Source organism: Macaca mulatta, chromosome 19 (genome assembly GCF_049350105.2).
Source record: "Macaca mulatta isolate MMU2019108-1 chromosome 19, T2T-MMU8v2.0, whole genome shotgun sequence".
Lineage (NCBI taxonomy): Eukaryota > Metazoa > Chordata > Mammalia > Primates > Cercopithecidae > Macaca > Macaca mulatta.
Window position 1 is genome coordinate 23,985,444 of NC_133424.1, and position 20,681 is coordinate 24,006,124.

Genomic DNA, 20,681 nt, shown 5'->3' on the forward strand with positions numbered 1-20,681 from the left:
TTAACCCCGCCTGTTTACCAAAAACATCACCTCTAGCATTACCAGTATTAGAGGCACTGCCTGCCCGGTGACACATACTCAGCGGCCGTGGTACCCTGACCATGCAACGGTAGCATAATCACTTGTTCCTTAAATGGGGACTCGCATGAATGGCATCACGAGGGTTCAACTGTCTCTTACTTTCAACCAGTGAAATTGACCTGTCTGTGAAGAGGCGGACATGAAACAATAAGACGAGAAGACCCTATGGAGCTTTAATTTATTAATGCAATCAAAACTATACAAATCCATGGACCCTTACACCACCACACCTGCATTAAAAATTTTGGTTGGGGTGACCTCGGAGCATAACTAAACCTCTGAACAGCCTACGCTAAGACTACCCAAGACAAAGCGAACCAGCACCTGTAATTGACCCAATGACTTGACCAACGGAACAAGTTATCCTAGGGATAACAGCGCAATCCTATTCCAGAGTCCATATCGACAATAGGGTTTACGACCTCGATGTTGGATCAGGACATCCTAATGGTGCAGCAGCTATCAAGGGTTCGTTTGTTCAACGATTAAAGTCCTACGTGATCTGAGTTCAGACCGGAGTAATCCAGGTTGGTTTCTATCTATTCTATATTTCTCCCTGTATGAAAGGACAAGAATAATAAGGCCCACTTCATAAAGTGCCCTCATTCCATAGATGACCTAATCTCAATCTAACAAAATAACACCAACCCAACCCAAAAACAGGGTTTGTTAAGATGGCAGAGCCCGGCAATTGCATAAAACTTAAAACTTTACAATCAGAGGTTCAACTCCTCTTCTTAACACCATGTCAACAACAAATCTCCTACTCCTTATTATATCCGTAATGGCCGCCATAGCATTCCTCACACTCATTGAACGAAAATTACTGGGCCACATACAACTACGCAAAGGACCAAACACCATTGGCCCCTACGGGTTGCTACAACTTTTCGCTGACGCCATAAAACTATTCACCGAAGAACCCTTAAAACCTTCAACATCTACCACCATTCTCTATATTACCGCACCAGCCTTGGCCTTTTCCATTGCTCTTCTCCTATGAACTCCCCTTCCCATACCCCATCCACTAATTAACTTCAATCGAGGACTTTTATTTATTCTACCCACATCTAGTCTAACTGTCTACTCCATTTTATGATCAGGATGGGCATCAAACTCAAACTATGCACTTATCGGAGCACTATGAGCTGTCGCCCAAACAATCTCATATGAAGTCACTCTTGCTATTATTCTCTTATCAGTCTTACTAATAAGCGGCTCATTTAATCTTCTCATACTTATCACAACACAAGAACACCTCTGACTCCTCCTACCATCATGACCCCTAGCCATAATATGATTCACCTCCACATTAGCTGAAACAAACCGAGCTCCTTTCGACCTCATAGAAGGCAAATCGGAACTAGTCTCAGGCTTTAACATTGAATATGCCGCAGGCCCATTCACCCTGTTCTTCATGGCTGAGTACATAAATATCATTATAATAAACGCCCTAATAACCACAATCTTCCTAGGCACATTATACTCTATTAATTCCCCAGAACTATTTACAACGTGCTTTACCACCAAAACACTTCTTCTAACCTCATTATTTTTATGAATCCGAACAGCATATCCTCGATTCCGCCATGATCAACTTATACACTTACTATGAAAAAATTTCCTCCCACTTACACTAGCTCTTCTCATATGATATATCTCAACACCTGTTGCAATCTCCAGTATTCCTCCGCAAACCTAGAAATATGTCTGACAAAAGAGTTACTTTGATAGAGTAAATGATAGAGGCCCTAATCCTCTTATTTCTAGGATTATAGGTATCGAACCTACCCCTGAGAACCCAAATTTCTCCATGCTACCCACCACACTCCATCCTAAGTAAGGTCAGCTAAATAAGCTATTGGTCCCATACCCCGAAAATGTTGGTTATACCCTTCCCGTACTAATTAACCCACTAGCCCAACTTATTGTCTACCTCACCATAATCACAGGCACTCTCATTACAACGCTAAGCTCACACTGATTCCTCGCCTGAGCAGGCCTAGAAATAAATATACTAGCTTTCATCCCAATTCTAATCAAAAAAACAAACCCCCGTTCTACAGAAGCTGCTATTAAATATTTCCTAATACAATCCACCGCATCTATAATCCTCATAATAGCAATTATCTCCAACAACCTACTCTCCAGATGCTGAACCACAACAGACAACATCAACCAACTTTCATCTCTAGCCATAACAACAGCCCTAGCCATAAAATTAGGAATAGCCCCCTTCCACTTTTGAATCCCAGAAGTCACCCAAGGGACATCTTTAATTTCTGGCCTGCTCCTCCTCACATGACAAAAACTAGCTCCCATCTCAATTATATACCAAATACATTCTTCAACCAATACAGATATTCTCCTGACCATCTCTACTCTATCTGTTATAATAGGCAGCTGAGGAGGCCTTAACCGAACACAACTACGCAAAATCATGGCATATTCTTCAATTACTCACACAGGCTGAATAATAACACTAACCTACAACCCAAATATCACAATCTATTACCTAACCATATACACTATTATGACAACTACGGCATTCCTAACTCTCAACCTAAACTCAAATACCACAACTCTTATACTATCCTGCACTTGAAACAAACTAACCTGACTAATACCATTAATATCAACCACCCTCCTATCCATGGGAGGCTTACCCCCACTAATCTGTTTCCTACCCAAATGAATTACCATTCAAGAACTTACAAAAAGCAATAACTTCATCATCCCCTCCATTATAATTACCATAACCCTACTCAACTTATACTTTTATATACGCCTATTTTATACCACCTCCATAACAATACTCCCTACATCCAACAATACAAAAATAAAATGACAATTCGAAAATACAAAACCCATACTCCTCATCACCCCACTCATTATCCTCACCACCCTCCTCTTAACAATTTCTCCACTAACCCTAGTCATCCTCTAGAAATTTAGGTGAAGTAAGACCAAGGACCTTCAAAGCCCTCAGTAAGTTAAACCATGCTTACTTTCTGAAATATATGAGGACTGCAGATTCTACTCCACATCAAATGAATGCAAATCAATTACTTTAATTAAGCTAAGCCCTTACTAGATTAATGGGACTCAAACCCATAAAATTTTAGTTAACAGCTAAATACTCTAACCACTGGCTTTAATCTACTTCTCCCGCCGCAGGGAAAAAAGGCGGGAGAAGCCCCGGCAGAAATTAACTGCTCCCTTGAATTTGCAATTCAACATGAAAATCACCTCAGAGCTGGTAAAAAGAGAACTTTAATCTCTGTCTTTAGTTTTACAGCCTAATGCTTACTCAGCCATTCTACCCCCCTCCCCCACCTATGTTTGCCTACTGTTGGCTGTTCTCAACAAACCACAAAGATATTGGAACCCTTTACCTACTGTTCGGCACATGGGCTGGGATCATAGGCACAGCTCGAAGCCTTCTTGTTCGAGCTGAACTGGGTCAACCAGGCAGCCTATTAGGCAACGACCATATCTACAATGTTATCGTTACAGCCCATGCGTTTGTCATAATTTTCTTTATAGTTATACCCATCATAATCGGAGGTTTCGGAAACTGATTAGTACCACTAATAATTGGTGCCCCTGACATGGCTTTCCCCCGCCTAAACAATATGAGTTTTTGACTTCTCCCCCCTTCCTTTCTACTGTTACTGGCATCTGTGGCAGTAGAAGCCAGTGCTGGGACAGGTTGAAGAGTTTATCCTCCTTTAGCAGGAAATTTCTCCCACCCAGGAGCTTCCGTAGATCTAACTATCTTCTCACTTCACCTAGCAGGCATCTCCTCCATCCTAGGGGCTATAAACTTCATTACCACTATTATCAACATAAAAGCCCCTGCAATATCTCAATATCAAACCCCCTTATTCATCTGGTCAGTGTTAATCACAGCCATCCTTTTACTCCTCTCTCTACCAGTACTAGCTGCCGGCATTACTATATTACTAACAGACCGTAATCTAAATACCACTTTCTTTGATCCTGCCGGGGGGGGGGATCCTATCTTGTATCAACATCTATTCTGATTTTTCGGCCACCCCGAAGTCTATATCCTCATTCTACCTGGATTTGGGATGATCTCTCATATTGTGACATATTACTCCAGAAAAAAAGAGCCATTTGGCTACATAGGTATAGTTTGAGCTATAATGTCAATCGGGTTTTTAGGCTTTATTGTATGAGCCCATCATATATTTGCAGTAGGAATAGATAGACACACGAGCCTACTTCACTTCCGCCACTATAATTATTGCAATTCCCACTGGCATTAAAGTCTTCAGCTGACTTGCCACGCTTCACGGAGGCAATATCAAATGATCTCCCGCAATACTTTGAGCTCTAGGCTTTATTTTTCTCTTTACCATAGGGGGCTTAACCGGTATCGTGTTAGCAAACTCATCATTAGACATTGTACTACATGATACGTACTATGTTGTTGCACACTTTCACTATGTACTATCAATAGGAGCTGTATTTGCTATCATAGGAGGCTTCATTCATTGATTCCCCTTATTTTCAGGCTATACTCTAGACCAAACTTATGCCAAAGCCCACTTCACCATCATATTTGTAGGTGTAAATTTAACCTTCTTCCCACAACATTTCCTCGCCTTATCCGGAATACCCCGATGCTACTCTGACTACCCCGATGCCTATACCAGATGAAATATCTCATCCATAGGCTCCTTCATTTCCCTAGTAGCAGTAATACTAATAATCTACATAACCTGAGAAGCCTTCGCCTCAAAACGTAAAGTCTCATTAATTGAACAGCCCTCTACCAACCTAGAGTGACTGCATGGTTGCCCTCCACCCTACCATACATTTGAAGAACCAACCTACATTAAACTAAACGAAAAAGGAAAGAATTGAACCTCCTAAAACTGGTTTCAAGCCAGCCCTGTGACCTCCACAACTTTTTCAATAAGATATTAGAAAAACTATTTCATCGCTTTGTCAAAGCTAAATCATAGGTTAAACCCTATATATCTTATATGGCTCACTCAGTTCAACTAGGCCTACAAGATGCTATATCCCCTATCATAGAAGAATTAATTGCTTTTCATGACCACACTTTTATAATTGTATCCTTAATTAGCTTTCTAGTCCTATATGCCCTGTCTTCAGCTCTCACAACAAAACTAACCAACACCAATATCACGGACGCCCAAGAAATAGAAACCATTTGAACCATCTTACCCGCAATCATTTTAATCTTAATTGCTCTTCCATCCCTGCACATCCTATATCTAACAGACGAGATCAACAACCCCTCTTTTACTATTAAATCAATTGGACACCAATGATACTGAACCTACGAATACACAGATTACGGAGGATTAATCTTTAACTCTTATATACTCCCCCCATTGTTCTTAAACCCAGGAGACCTTCGACTTCTAGAAGTTGACAACTGAGTAGTTCTCCCAATTGAAGCCCCTGTCCGAATAATAATTACATCTCAAGACGTCCTACACTCATGAACAATTCCTACTCTAGGCCTAAAAACAGATGCAGTTCCTGGATGCCTGAATCAAACCACATTCACCGCTACACGACCAGGTGTATACTATGGACAATGCTCAGAAATCTGCGGTGCTAACTGCAGCTTCATACCCATTGTCACAGAATTGATTCCACTAAAAATTTTTGAGATAGGGCCTGTATTTACCCTATAGACCCCCCCCCACATCTCACTCCATAACTCTCTGTAAAATATTCTTATAATACACTGTACAGCTATCCTAGCATTAACCTTTTAAGTTAAAGATCGAGAGAAATACCCTCTTTGCAGTGAAATGCCTCAACTAGATACATCCGTATGGTTTACTATCATCATAACTATACTCCCCACACTATTTCTTATTATACAATTAAAACTACTAAACACAAACTACTACCCACCTCCCCTACAAAAGAATCCCAATACACAAACCTACAATAACCCCTGACAATTGAAATGAACGAAAATCTATTTGCCCCATTTACCTCTCCAACAATCCTAGGCCAACCTGCTGCAGTACTCATCATTTTACTCCCTGCGCTACTATTTCCAACCTCCAAACACCTTATTAATAATCGACTAATTACCATCCAACAAAACCTAATCCAACTAACCCTAAAACAAATAATAATATCCCATAATACCAAAGGACAAACCTGGTCCCTAATACTAACATCTTTAATTATTTTTATCTCAATAACCAATCTTCTCGGACTTCTACCCTACTCATTTACACTCACCACCCAACTATCTATAAACCTAGCCATAGCAATTCCCCTATGAGCAGGGACAGTAATCATAGGCCTTCACTTCAAAACTAAAAGCTCTCTGGCCCACTTCCTACCACAAGGCACACCCACTCCCCTTATTCCTATACTAGTAATTATTGAAACAATCAGTCTATTTATGCAACCAGTTGCCCTAGCCGTACGCTTAACCGCCAGTATCACAGCTGGTCATCTACTAATGCACCTAATAGGAAGTGCTGCACTAACATTATCAACCATCAACCTCCCTATCACCTCACTAATCTATGCACTTCTAGTACTATTGACCATTCTAGAAATCGCAGTGGCCCTAATCCAAAGCCTATGTCTTCACACTATTAATCATGCTTTATCTACGTGATAACACTTAATGACCTACCAATCTCATGCCTATCACATAGTTAAACCTAGCCCCTGACCACTAACAGGGGCTCTCTCAGCCCTGTTAACAACATCAGGCTTAATTATATGATTTCACTTTTACTCCACCACTCTACTAATGCTAGGCCTACTAACCAACGTGTTAACCATATACCAATGATGGCGTGACATTATTCGAGAAAGCACCTACCAAGGCCACCATACAATACCTGTCCAAAAAAGCCTTCGTTATGGAATAGTCCTTTTTTTCATCTCAGAAATCCTCTTCTTCACCGGTTTCTTCTGAGCATTCTACCACTCGAGCCTTGCTCCCACCCCACACCTAGGAGGACGCTGACCACCAACAGGAATTACTCCCCTAAATCCCCTAGAAATGCCCCTTTTAAACACCTCCGTACTACTTGCATCAGGAGTTACAATCACCTGGGCCCACCACAGCCTAATAGAAAGTAATCGAAAACAAACAATCCAAGCTTTACTCATTACAATCCTACTAGGCATCTACTTCACCCTACTACAAATTTCAGAGTACTTTGAAGCGCCCTTCACTATTTCCGATGGTATCTATGGCTCAGCATTCTTTATCACCACAGGCTTCCATGGACTTCACGTCATCATCGGATCTACATTCCTTATTACCTGCCTTATCTGTCAACTATTATACCACTTCACATCAAACCACCATTTTGGATTCGAAGCCGCTGCTTGATATTGACACTTTGTAGATGTGGTCTGATTATTCCTTTATATCTCTATCTACTGATGAGGATCCTACTCTTTTAGTATAATTAGTACAGTTGACTTCCAATCAGCTAGTTTCGATACTATTCGAAAAAGAGTAATTAACCTAGCATTAGCACTGACAATTAATACCCTTCTGACCCTCCTACTAATAATTATCATATTCTGACTACCCCAGCTGAACTCTTATGCAGAAAAAACCGATCCTTACGAATGTGGCTTTGACCCACTAAACCCTGCCCGCATTCCCTTCTCCATAAAATTTTTCTTAGTCGCCATTACCTTCCTACTATTTGACCTAGAAATTGCCCTACTACTACCCCTACCATGAGCTCTCCAAACAACAGATCTTCCAACCATGCTTAAATCATCAGTTACACTAATTATTGTCCTAACCCTAAGCCTAGCCTACGAATGAACTCAAAAAGGACTGGATTGAACTGAATTGGTAAGTAGTTTAAACAAAACAAATGATTTCGACTCATTAGATTATGATAACCATACTAACCAAATGCCTTTCATCTATATAAGTGTTACACTAGCATTTATAATCTCACTCCTAGGTATGTTAACCTATCGCTCACATCTAATATCCTCCCTATTATGCCTAGAAGGAATATTATCATCACTGTTTATTATAAGTACTCTTATAGCTTTAAACATGCACTCCTTACTAGCTAACATTATACCCATCGCCCTACTAGTATTTGCTGCTTGCGAAGCAGCAGTCGGTCTTGCCCTACTAATCTCAATCTCTAACACATATGGTCTAGACTATATCCACAACCTAAATTTACTTCATTATTAAAAATAGTTATCCCCACAATTATACTACTACCAACAACGTGATTTTCCAAAAATAGCATAATCTGAATTAACCTTACCGTACATAGCCTAACCATCAGTATTATCCCCTTATTATTTTTCAACCAAACCAGCAACAATCTCCTCAACTACTCAATCCATTTATCTTCCGACCCTCTAACGACACCTCTCCTAATATTAACTGCCTGACTCCTGCCCCTTATGATTACAGCAAGCCAATATCACTTACATAATGAATCCCCCTCACGAAAAAATTCTCTCTCTCCATGTTAATTTTCCTACAAATCTCTCTAATTCTAACATTCATAGCCACAGAACTATTCATATTTTATATTCCATTCGAAACCAGTCTCATTTCTACCCTAATCATCATCATCCGATGAGGCAGCCAAGCAGAACGCCTTAACGCAGGCACATATTTCCTATTCTATACACTAACTGGCTCTCTCCCCCTACTCATTATGTTAATCTATACCTATAATAGTTTGGGTTCACTAAACATCATGCTACTCATGCTCATGGCTCAAAAACTAACAACCACTTGGTCCCACAATCTTACCTGACTAGCATGCATAATAGCCTTCATAGTAAAAATGCCCCTGTACGGCTTACACTTATGACTCCCCAAAGCCCATGTTGAAGCCCCCATTGCTGGATCAATAGTCCTTGCCGCAGTACTCCTAAAACTAGGTGGCTACGGCATGATACGACTCACCTCTATCCTTAACCCTACAACAGAACATATAACCTACCCCTTCCTTATACTATCCCTATGGGGCATAATCATAACAAGCTCTACCTGTCTTCGACAGACAGACCTAAAATCACTCATCGCATACTCCTCCATAAGCCACATAGTCCTAGTAATCATAGCCTCCCTCATTCAAACCCCCTGAAGCTTCATTGGTGCAACTGTTCTTATAATCACCCACGGACTCACCTCATCCATATTATTTTGCCTAGCAAACTCAAACTATGAACGAACCCACAGCCGCATTATACTACTTTCCCGAGGACTCCAAATACTATTTCCATTAATAACCTTTTGATGATTTGCAGCAAACCTTACCAACATCGCCCTACCCCCTACTATTAACCTAGTAGGAGAACTCCTTGTAATAATAACCTCATTCTCCTGATCATACATCACCATTACGCTTACAGGACTTAATATGCTAATTACAGCCCTCTACTCCCTCTATATATTTACCACAACACAACGAGGAATACTTACATATCACACTACTAATATAAAACCTTCCTTTATACGAGAAAGCATACTAATATTCATACACCTTTCCCCTATTATACTCCTGTCCCTTAACCCTAATGTTATTCTAGTTTTCACCTCCTGTAAATATAGTTTAGCCAAAACATTAGATTGTGGATCTAACCATAGAGGCCTGCCACTTCTTATTTACCGAGAAAGCTAGCAAGGGCTGCTAACCCATGTCTCCGTTTTTAATAAATACGGCTTTCCCAACTTTTAAAGGATTACAGTTATCCATTGGCCTTAGGAACCAAAAACATCGGTGCAACTCCAAATAAAAGTAACAACCATGTACACCTCCATTACCATAACAATCCTAACCACTCTAATTCTACCAATTGCTATTACCTTTATTAATCCCAACAAAAAGCACCTAAACCCATACTACGTAAAAACAACTATGATATATTCTTTCACCATTAGCCATCTCCCCATAATCTTGTATATTCTCCTGGACCAAGAAGCAATTATCTCAAACTGACATTGAATAACAATCCAAACATTAGAATTAACACTAAGCTTCAAATTTGATTACTTCTCCATAATATTTATCCCAATTGCACTATTCATTACTTGATCTATTATAGAATTCTCACTATGATATATAAGTTCAGACCCAAACATTAATCAATTCTTTAAGTACCTTCTCACATTTCTCATCACCATACTAATTTTAATCACTGCCAACAACCTCTTTCAACTTTTCATTGGCTGAGAAGGCATAGGAATTATATCCTTCTTATTAATTAGCTGATGGTATGCTCGAATAGAAGCCAACACAGCAGCCACTCAGGCAATCTTATACAACTGTATTGGCGATATCGGCTTTATCCTAAGCATAACATGGTTCATCCTACATTACAACTCATGAGACTTTCAACAAATGTTTATCCTAAACCCCAACCCAAATCTTCTCCCACTAATAGGTATTCTCCTGGCAGCAACAGGAAAATCAGCCCAATTTGGTCTTCACCCTTGACTACCTTCCACCATAGAAGGCCCAACACCAGTCTCAGCTCTACTCCACTCCAGCACGATAGTTGTCGCCGGAGTATTCCTGCTCATCCGTTCCACCCTCTAATAGAAAATAATACATTAATCCAAAGCCTTACATTGTGCCTAGGAGCCATTACCACCATATTCATAGCAGTTTGCGCCCTAACACAAAACGATATTAAAAAAATCGTAGCCTTTTCCACCTCAAGCCAACTGGGCCTCATAATAGTTGCTATCGGCATCAACCAACCATACCTAGCGTTTCTACATATCTGCACCCATGCCTTCTTCAAAGCTATATTATTCATCTGCTCTGGATCCATTATTCATAACCTAAACAACGAACAAGACATTCGAAAAATAGGAGGGTTATTTAAAACAATACCCCTTACTTCAACCTCCCTATTTATTGGCAACTTAGCACGTGCAGGCATACCCTACCTCACAGGCTTCTACTCCAAAGACCTCATCATCAAAACCGCAAACATGTCGTATACCAATGCCTGAGCCCTATCTATCACTCTCATTGCCACATCCCTAACTAGCGCTTACAGCACCCGAACTATCTTTATAACCCTAACAGGACAACCCCGCTTCCCAACCTCAATCTGTATTAACGAGAACGACCCCACCTTATTAAAACCAATCAAACGCCTCACTATCGGCAATATACTAGCAGGATTTCTTATCACCAACGATATCTCCCCTACTTCACTCCCCCAACCAACAATACCTCACCATCTAAAACTCTCAGCCCTATATCTAACCACCCTGGGCTTTCTAGTAGCCCTAGACCTTGCCCTTATAACCAACAAACTTAAAATAAACATGCCATCACACACATTTAAATTCTCCAACATATTAGGATATTACCCTATCACAATTCACCATATAACCTCCTACCAAAATCTACTTATAAGCCAAAACCTATCCTTCCTCTTACTAGACTTAACCTGACTGGAAAAATCTATAACCAAAACAATTTCACATATCCACACTACCATCTCCACCATCACAACCACCCAAAAAGGCATAATCAAACTTTACTCCCTCTCCTTTCTTATTCCCCTCATTCTAACTTTATTCCTAATAACATAATCTATTACCCCGAGTAATCTCAATAATAATGTATACACCAACAAACAACGTTCAACCAGTAACCACTACCAATCAACGTCCATAGTCATACAAAGCACCTGCACCAATAGAATCCCCTCGAACTAACCCCGACCCCTCACCCTCAAAAATCACCCAATCCCCCATACTATTAAAGTTAACCACCACCACTAAATCATCAAAATCTGTAACTCATAAAATTAAACCCACCTCCATCGCTAATCCTACCAGAAAACTCACAAAAACCTCAAGCCCCGATCCCCATGTTTCAGGATACTCCTTAATAGCCATCGCCATAGTATACCCAAAAACAACTATCATACCCCCCAAATAAACTAAAAACATCATTAAACCCATATACGCTCCCCCACAATTCAAAATAATCACACAACCAACTATACCACTAACAATGCCAACCCTCCATAAATAGGAGAGGGTTTAGAAGAAAACTCCACAAACCCCATAACTAATAATACGTTTAACAAAAATAAAATATATGTCATTGTTCTCACGTGGACTCCAACCATGACCAATGATATGAAAAACCATCGTTGTACTTCAACTACAAAAACATTAACGACCCCAATACGCAAATCCCACCCAATCCTAAAAATAATTAACCACACCTTCATTGACCTACCCACCCCACCTAACATTTCTATATGATGAAACTTCGGCTCACTTCTTGCAACCTGCCTAATTCTACAAATTATTACAGGACTATTCCTAGCAATACACTACTCACCAGACACTTCCTCCGCCTTCTCCTCAATCGCACACATCGTCCGAGAGGTAAATAATGGCTGAATCCTTCGCTACCTCCACGCCAACTGTGCCTCCATACTCTTCATCTGCCTTTTTCTACATGTAGGCCGAGGTCTCTACTACGGCTCCTTTCTTCTCACAGAAACTTGAAACACTGGCATCACACTTCTACTCATAACCATAGCAACAGCCTTCATGGGCTATGTGCTCCCATGAGGCCAAATATCATTCTGAGGCACCACCGTAATTACAAACCTACTATCAGCAATCCCATACATCGGAACCAATCTCGTCCAATGAGTTTGAGGTGGATATTCTATTGAAAACCCCACCCTCACACGATTCTTTACCGTTCACTTTATCCTACCTTTCATTATCACAGCCTTTACTACTCTACACCTATTATTTCTACACGAAACAGGATCAAATAATCCCTGCGGAATTTCCTCTCACTCCGATAAAATTGACTTCCACCCCTACTACACAATTAAGGACATCCTAGGCCTAGCCCTCTTTTCCACAACCTTAATAACATTAGTATTATTCACGCCTGACCTTCTAAGCGATCCAAACAACTACATCCCAGCCAACCCCCTAAGCACGCCTCCACACATTAAACCAGAATGATACTTCTTATTCCCATATGCAATTCTACGATCCATTCCTAATAAACTAGGAGGGGTGTTAGCACTCCTCCTATCAATCCTTATCTTATTATTCATACCCACTCTCCACAAATCCAAACAACAAAGTATGGCATTCCGCCCACGCAGCCAGTTCCTATTTTGACTCCTAATCACAATTCTACTAACTCTTACCTGAATCGGAAGTCAACCAATAAGCCAACCCTTTATGACTATTGGACAAGTAGCATCCGTAATACATTTCACCACAATTCTAGTCTTAATATCACTTGCCTCCCTAATTGAAAACAACCTGCTCAAATGAACCTGCCCCCGTAGTATAAATAAATACACCAGTCTTGTAAACTGAAAATGGAAAACTTCTCCCTAGGGCAACTCAGAAAGAAAGTACTTAACTTCACCACCAACACCCAAAACTGGCATTCTAACTTGAACTACTTTCTGTCTTTTATGGTATGCAAGCTTTAAATGCAACTTAAGTATTAAACATTTCAATAAACTTTTATGTAAATCGTGCATTACTGTTAGCCAACATGAATACTATATAGTACTATTTATGTTTAACTGTACATAGCACATATTCTTACATACTTACTAAACACAGTCCCACAACATGCTTACAAGCAAGCACTCTAATAGATCAATCAACTGTAACACATAACAACAAGACTCAAAGCTCAAGCATCACAACCCGAATATCAACTAACCTATTGTTCATTTACAGTACATAGTACATTAAATCGTTCACCGGACATAGCACTTCCAAGTTAAGTTAATCCTCCTCACCTCCTTGTCTTGTGCAGGTTTTCAAAGGGAATGCTTCTGGTTTTTGCCCATTCAGTATGATATTGTCTGTGGGTTTGTCATAAATAGCCCTTATTATTTTGAGATACGTTCCATCAATACCTAGTTTATTGAGTTTTTAGAACGAATGGGGTGTTGAAATTTATCGAAGGCCTTTTCTGCATCTATTGAGATAATCATGTGGTTTTTGTCATTGGTTCTGTTTATGTGATGGATTATGTTTATTGATTTGCCTATGTTGAACCACCCTTGCATCCCAGGGATGAAGCCAACTTGATCATGGTAGATAAGCTTTTTGATGTGCTGCTGTATTCAGTTTGCCAGTATTTTATTGAGGATTTTTACATCCATGTTCATCAGGGATATTGGCTTGAAATTTTTTTGCTGTTGTTGTGTCTCTGCCAGGTTTTTGTATCAGGATGATGCTGGCCTCATAAAATGAGTTAGGGAGGCTTCCCTCTTTTTCTATTGTTTGGAATAGTTTCAGAAAGAATAGGTCAGCTCGTCTTTGTACCTCTGGCAGAGTTCAGCTGTGAATCCATCAGGTTCTGGACATTTTCTATTGGTAGGCTAATAATTACTGCCTCAGTTTCAGAACTTGTTATTGGCCTCTTCAGGATTTATTTTATTTTTATTTTTTGAGGGTTTTTTTTTTTTTTTTTTTTTTTTTTTGTCGCTCTCTCCTTCTGTTCTGCTCTTAGTTATTTGTTATGTTCTGCTGGGTTTGAATTTGTTTGTTCTTGCTTCTCTAGTTCTTTTAATTGTGATTTTAGCATGTCTATTTTAGATCTTTCTTGCTTTCTCTTGTGGGCATTTAGTGCTGTAAATTTTCCTCTAGACATTGCTTTGTCATAGTCCCAGAGATTCTGGTATTTTGTGTCTTTGTTCTCATTGGTTTCAAAGAACTTTTTAAGTTCTACTTTCATTTAATTATTGACCCTGTAGTCATTCAGGAGCAGGTTGTTCAGTTTCCATGTAGTTGTGCGATTTTTAGTGAGTTTCTTAATCCTGAGTTCTAATTTGATTTCAGTGGTCTGAGAGACTGTTATGATTTCCATTCTTTTACATTTGTTGAGGAGTGTTTTGCTTCCAATTATGTGGTCAGTTTTACAATAAGTGCGATGTGGTGCTGAGAAGAATGTGTATTCTGTTGATTTGTGCCAAAGAGTTCTGTAGATGTCTATTAGGTCTGCTTGGTCCAGAGTTGAGTTCACATCCTGAATATCCTTATTAGCATTCTGTCTCATTGATAAGGCTAATATTGACAGTGGGATGTTAAAGTCTCCCACTGTTATAGTGTGGGAATCTATGTCTCTTTGTAGGTCCCTAAGAACTTGCTTTATGATTCTAGGTGCTCCTGTATTGGGTGCATATATATTTAGGATAGTTATCTCTTGTTGTTGCATTGACCCCTTTACCATTATGTAATGCCCATCTTTGTCTCTTTTGATCTTTATTGGTTTAACGTCTGTTTTATCAGAGACTGGGATTGCAACCCCGGATTTTTTTTTTTCTTTCCATTTGCTTGGTAAATATTCCTCCATCCATTTATTTTGAGTCTATATGTGTCTTTGCACATATAGACTGAAATACAGCACTTAGATGGATCTTGACTCTTTATTCAATTTGCCAGTCTGTGTCTTTTAATTGGAGCATTTAGCCCTTGTATTTAAGGTTAATATTGTTATGTCATTATGATGCTAGCTGGTTATTTTGCCCATTAGTTGATGCAGTTTCTTCATAGTGTCGATGGTCTTTACTATTTGGTATGTTTTTGCAGGGGCTGGTACCAGTTGTTCCTTTGTGTGTTTAGTGCTTCCTTCAGGAGTTGTTGTAAGGCAGGCCTGGTGGTGACAAAGTCTCTCAGCATTTGCTTGTCTGTAAAGGATTTTATTTCTCCTTCACTTATGAAACTTAGTTTGACTGGATATGAAATTCTGAGTTGAAAATTCCTTTCTTTAAGAATGCTGAATATTGGCTCCCCACTCTCTTCTGGCTTGTAGGGTTTCTACAGAGAGATCCACTGTTAGTCTGATGGGCTTCCATTTGTGGATAACCCCACCTTTCTCTCTGGCTGCCCTCAACATTTTTTTCATTTCAACCTTGGTGAATCTGGCAATTATGTGCCTTGGGGTTGCTCTTCTCAAGGAGTATCTTTGTGGTGTTCTCTGTATTTCCTGAATTTGAATGTTGGCCTGTCTTGCTAGGTTGGGGACATTCTCCTGGATGATATTTTGAAGAGTGTTTTCCAACTTGATTCCATTCTCCCTGTCACTTTCAGGTACCCTAATCAATCGTAGATTTGGTCTTTTCACATAGTCCCATATTTCTTGGAGGCTTTGTTCATTTCTTTTTATTCTTTTTTCTCTAATCTTGTCTTCTTGCTTTATTTCATTCAGTTGATCTTCAATCTCTGATCTCCTTTCTTCTGCTTTATCGATTCAGCTATTGATACTTGTGCATGCTTCACGAAGTTCTCATGCTGTGTTTTTCATCTCCATCAGGTCATTTATGTTCTTCTCTAAACTGGTTCCTCCTGTTAGCAATTCGTCTAACCATGTCATAAGACTGTTTGCAAATCACTTTTATCTTGCAGCTCCCAAAATTCTCTTTTTGTCTGTAACTATTGAAATTGTGATTATAAATATGTTTTTGTTATAAATGTATTTGTGTGTATCGTAATTTGCTTTTTGAGCTTTTTTATTTTTACATAGTTTTTCTTAATTTTAGAATCTTTCAATTATTTATTTTTGTATTTTTATCACCACAATTTAGATATTTTTGTTCTTATCCTCATTTTTCTAACTTTTTATAGTCTTTTGTGTTCCTGTTTCATGCATTATTATTCCATTTTAAAAATTAGTATATAAATTTTTAGTGGTTTCTTTCTGAAATTTTAATAATATTTTTGGTGGGATTATGTTGCCCTATTTTGTATAGATTGTATGTAATCTTTGAGATTTGGACATTTAAAAAGGTTACCTGTCACAAAATTTATTAATGTAGCTTTGTCCTGGCATAGTCAGAAAGCAATGGTCTTGACTAGAGATTGTGTGGGTCTGTCAAACATGTTCTTCAGATTTGTGTTGTCTGAAATTTTGTGCTTACTTTTAGTTTAAAGAGATTATGTTTCTCCTGAAAAGTAATTACCTGGTACACCTGTTCTGTCTCTGCAGCACTGCAGTGCTCTGTTGCAGTGTATTTACCTTTGGTCTCAGCAGACTCAAAATGAAAGTATACCATCATTGATTTCAGCAATTTATGTCATGGGAGACAGAAACCAGTGTGTGGAAAGGCCAGTAGAAGACAGAAATTAAATTGTACATGCCAATATTTTACTTTCCTTTAAAAAAAAGCCAGAAGTTACAATTTACTTCTGAAGGGACTAGGTAATACTGAGGAGCAGAAAGAGTTGTAATGGGTAAATGTAACAAACTTTTCTTTTTTTCTATGTGGTTCTTTGCATTGGGTTTAATTCAGACACTGTACACACTTAACTCATGTATAAATTATCCACATATGTATTTTGGTCTGTATGTTTTCATTACATTTATATGTCTGTGAAGAATTAGGGCCTGTGTCATATTGCAATGTAATCTTACTTATGTAGTTTGAATAATTTTATAGGTTAGATTTGGAAACTGTATTTATCTGAGTCTAATAAGTGGACTAATTTGTTATTTTTATTTCTTTTCAGTTATATGTTCTCATTTTGCTCAACGCCTTTGTCCAGAGCAGGGCATAGAAGATTCTCTCCGAAAAGTGATATTGAGAAGATGTGAAAAATGTGGACCTGAGAATTTACAGTTAAAAATTGGTTGTACCAATGTGGATGAGTGTAAGGTGCACAAAAAAGGTTATAATAAGCTGAACCAGAGTTTGACAACTACACAGAGCAAAGTATTTCAATGTGGCAAATATGTAAACGTCTTTCATAAATGTTCAAATTCAAAAAGACATAAGATAAGGCATACTAGACAGAAGCTTTTGAAATGTAAGGAATATGTCAGATCATTTTGCATGCGTTCACACCTATGTCAACATAAAAGAATTTATACCAGAGAGAATTCCTACAAATGTGAAGAAGATGGCAAAGTCTTTAACTGGTCCTCAACCCTTACTTATTATAAGAGAATTCATACTGGAGAGAAACCTTACAAATGTGAAGAATGTGGCAAAGCCTTTAGTAAGGCCTCAACCCTTACCAAGCATAAGGTAATTCATGCTGGAGAGAAACCCTACAAATGTGAAGAATGTGGCAAAGCTTTCAACCTGTCCTCAGATCTTGTGACACATAAGAGAATTCATACTGGAGAGAAACCCTACAAATGTGAAGAATGTGGCAAAGCTTTCAACTGGTCGTCAAGTCTTATGGTACATAAGAGAATTCATACTGGAGAGAAACCCCACAAATGTGAAGAATGTGGCAAAGCTTTCCAGCGGTCCGCAAACCTTATGGTACATAAGAGAATTCATACTGGAGAGAAACCCTACAAATGTGAAGAATGTGGCAAAGCCTATGGTAACTTCTCAACCCTTACTAAACATAAGGTAATTCATACTGGAGAGAAACCCTACAAATGTGAAGAATGTGGAAAAGCCTTCAGCTGGCCCTCAAGCCTTATTGAACATAAGAGAAGTCATGCTGGAGAGAAACCCTACAAATGTGAAGAATGTGGCACAGCTTTCTACCGGTCCTCAAAACTTAGTGAACATAAGAGAATTCATACTGGAGAGAAACCCTACAAATGTGAAGAATGTGGCAAAGCTTTCAACCGGTCCTCAAACCTTACGGAACATAAGAAAATTCATACTAGGGAGAAACCCTACAAATGTGAAGAATGTGGCAAAGCCTATGGTAACTTCTCAACCCTTACTAAACATAAGGTAATTCATACTGGAGAGAAACCCTACAAATGTGAAGAATGTGGAAAAGCCTTCAGCTGTCCCTCAAGCCTTATTGAACATAAGAGAATTCATGCTGGAGAGAAACCCTACAAATGTGAAGAATGTGGCAAAGTTTTCCAGCGGTCCGCAAACCTTACGGTACATAAGAGAATTCATACTGGAGAGAAACCCTACAAATGTGAAGAATGTGGCAAAGCCTATGGTAACTTCTCAACCCTTACTAAAGATAAGGTAATTCATACTAGAGAGAAACCCTACAAATGTGAAGAATGTGGAAAAGCCTTCAGCTGGCCCTCAAGCCTTATTGAACATAAGAGAAGTCATGCTGGAGAGAAACCCTACAAATGTGAAGAATGTGGCAAAGCTTTCAACCGGTCCTCAAGACTTAGTGAACATAAGAGAATTCATACTGGAGAGAAACCCTACAAATGTGAAGAATGTGGCAAAGCTTTCTACCGGTCCTCAAAACTTACGGAACATAAGAGAATTCATACTAGAGAGAAACCCTACAAATGTGAAGAATGTGGCAAAGCCTATGGTAACTTCTCAACCCTTACTAAACATAAGGTAATTCATACTGGAGAGAAACCCTACAAATGTGAAGAATGTGGCAAAGCCTTCATCTGGTCCTGAAGACTTAGTGAACATAAGAGAATTCATACTGGAGAGAAACCCTACAAATGTGAAGAATGTGGCACAGCCTATGTTAACTTCTCAGCCCTTACTAAACATAAGATAATTCATACTGGAGAGAAACCCTACAAATGGGAAGAATGTGGCAAAGCCTTTAGTAAGGCCTCAACCCTTACTGCACACAAGACAATTCATACTGGAGAGAAACCCTACAAATGTGAAGAATGTGGCAAAGCTTTCAACCAGTCCTCAAACCTTACAGAACATAAGAGAATTCATACTGGAGAGAAACCCTACAAATGGGAAGAATGTGGCAAAGCCTATGGTAACTTCTCAACCCTTACTAAACATAAGGTAATTCATACTGGAGAGAAACCCTACAAATGTGAAGAATGTGGAAAAGCCTTCAGCTGGCCCTCAAGCCTTAGTGAACACAAGAGAATTCATGCTGGAGAGAAACCCTACAAATGTGAAGAATGTGGCAAAGCCTTTAGCTGGGTCTCAGTCTTCAATAAACATAAGAAAATTCATACTGGAAAGAAATTCTACAAATGTGAAGAATGTGGTAAAGAGTTCAACCAATCCTCACACCTTACTACTCATAAGAGAATTCATACGGGAGGAAAAACCCTACAAATGTGAAAAATGTGGCAAAGCTTTCAATTAGTTCTCAACCCTTACTGAACATAAGGGAATTTATACAGAAGAGAAACCCTACAAATGTGAAGAACGTGGCAGATTTTTTAACTCTTCCTCAATCCTTACTAAACATAAGGTAATTCATACTGGAGGGAATTCCTACAATTGTGTGGAATGTGGCAAAGCCTTTAACCAGTCCTTAAGGCTTACCACATATAAGACAACTCATACTGGACAGAAACCATACACATGTGAAGAATGTGGGAAAGCCTCTAACAGATCCTCAATTCTTAACAGACACAGGCTAATTCATACTAGAGAGAAACTACAAACCTGAAAGATGTGACAATGCTTTTGGCAACACCTGAAACTTTTCTGAGTATAAAAGAAATCATACTGGTGAGAAATCCTAGAAATGTGAAGAATGTGACAAAGCCTTTAAATGGCTCTCACACTTGATTGTAGGTAAGATAACTCATATTGGAGAAAACTAGTGTGAACAATGTGGCAAAACATTTAACCAATGCTCATGCCTTTTTGCAAAGGAAAGCATTTATACTAGCCTGGGCAACAGAGGGAAACTCTGT

General features: G+C 39.1%; 1 protein-coding gene across 1 annotated transcript in view; it reads left to right on the plus strand.

Moving 5' to 3' along the window:
- The window catches only part of LOC144336629 (uncharacterized), a 29,050-nt gene extending 8,619 nt beyond the window's left edge, over positions 1-20,431 (plus strand). Inside the window, exons 3-4 of the mRNA XM_077977100.1 lie at positions 17,612-18,859; positions 20,364-20,431. Of these exons, the coding sequence (XP_077833226.1) occupies positions 17,612-18,859; positions 20,364-20,431 (1,316 nt within the window). The remainder of the gene's footprint in view (positions 1-17,611; positions 18,860-20,363) is intronic.
- The last annotated feature ends 250 nt before the right edge of the window (positions 20,432-20,681 follow it).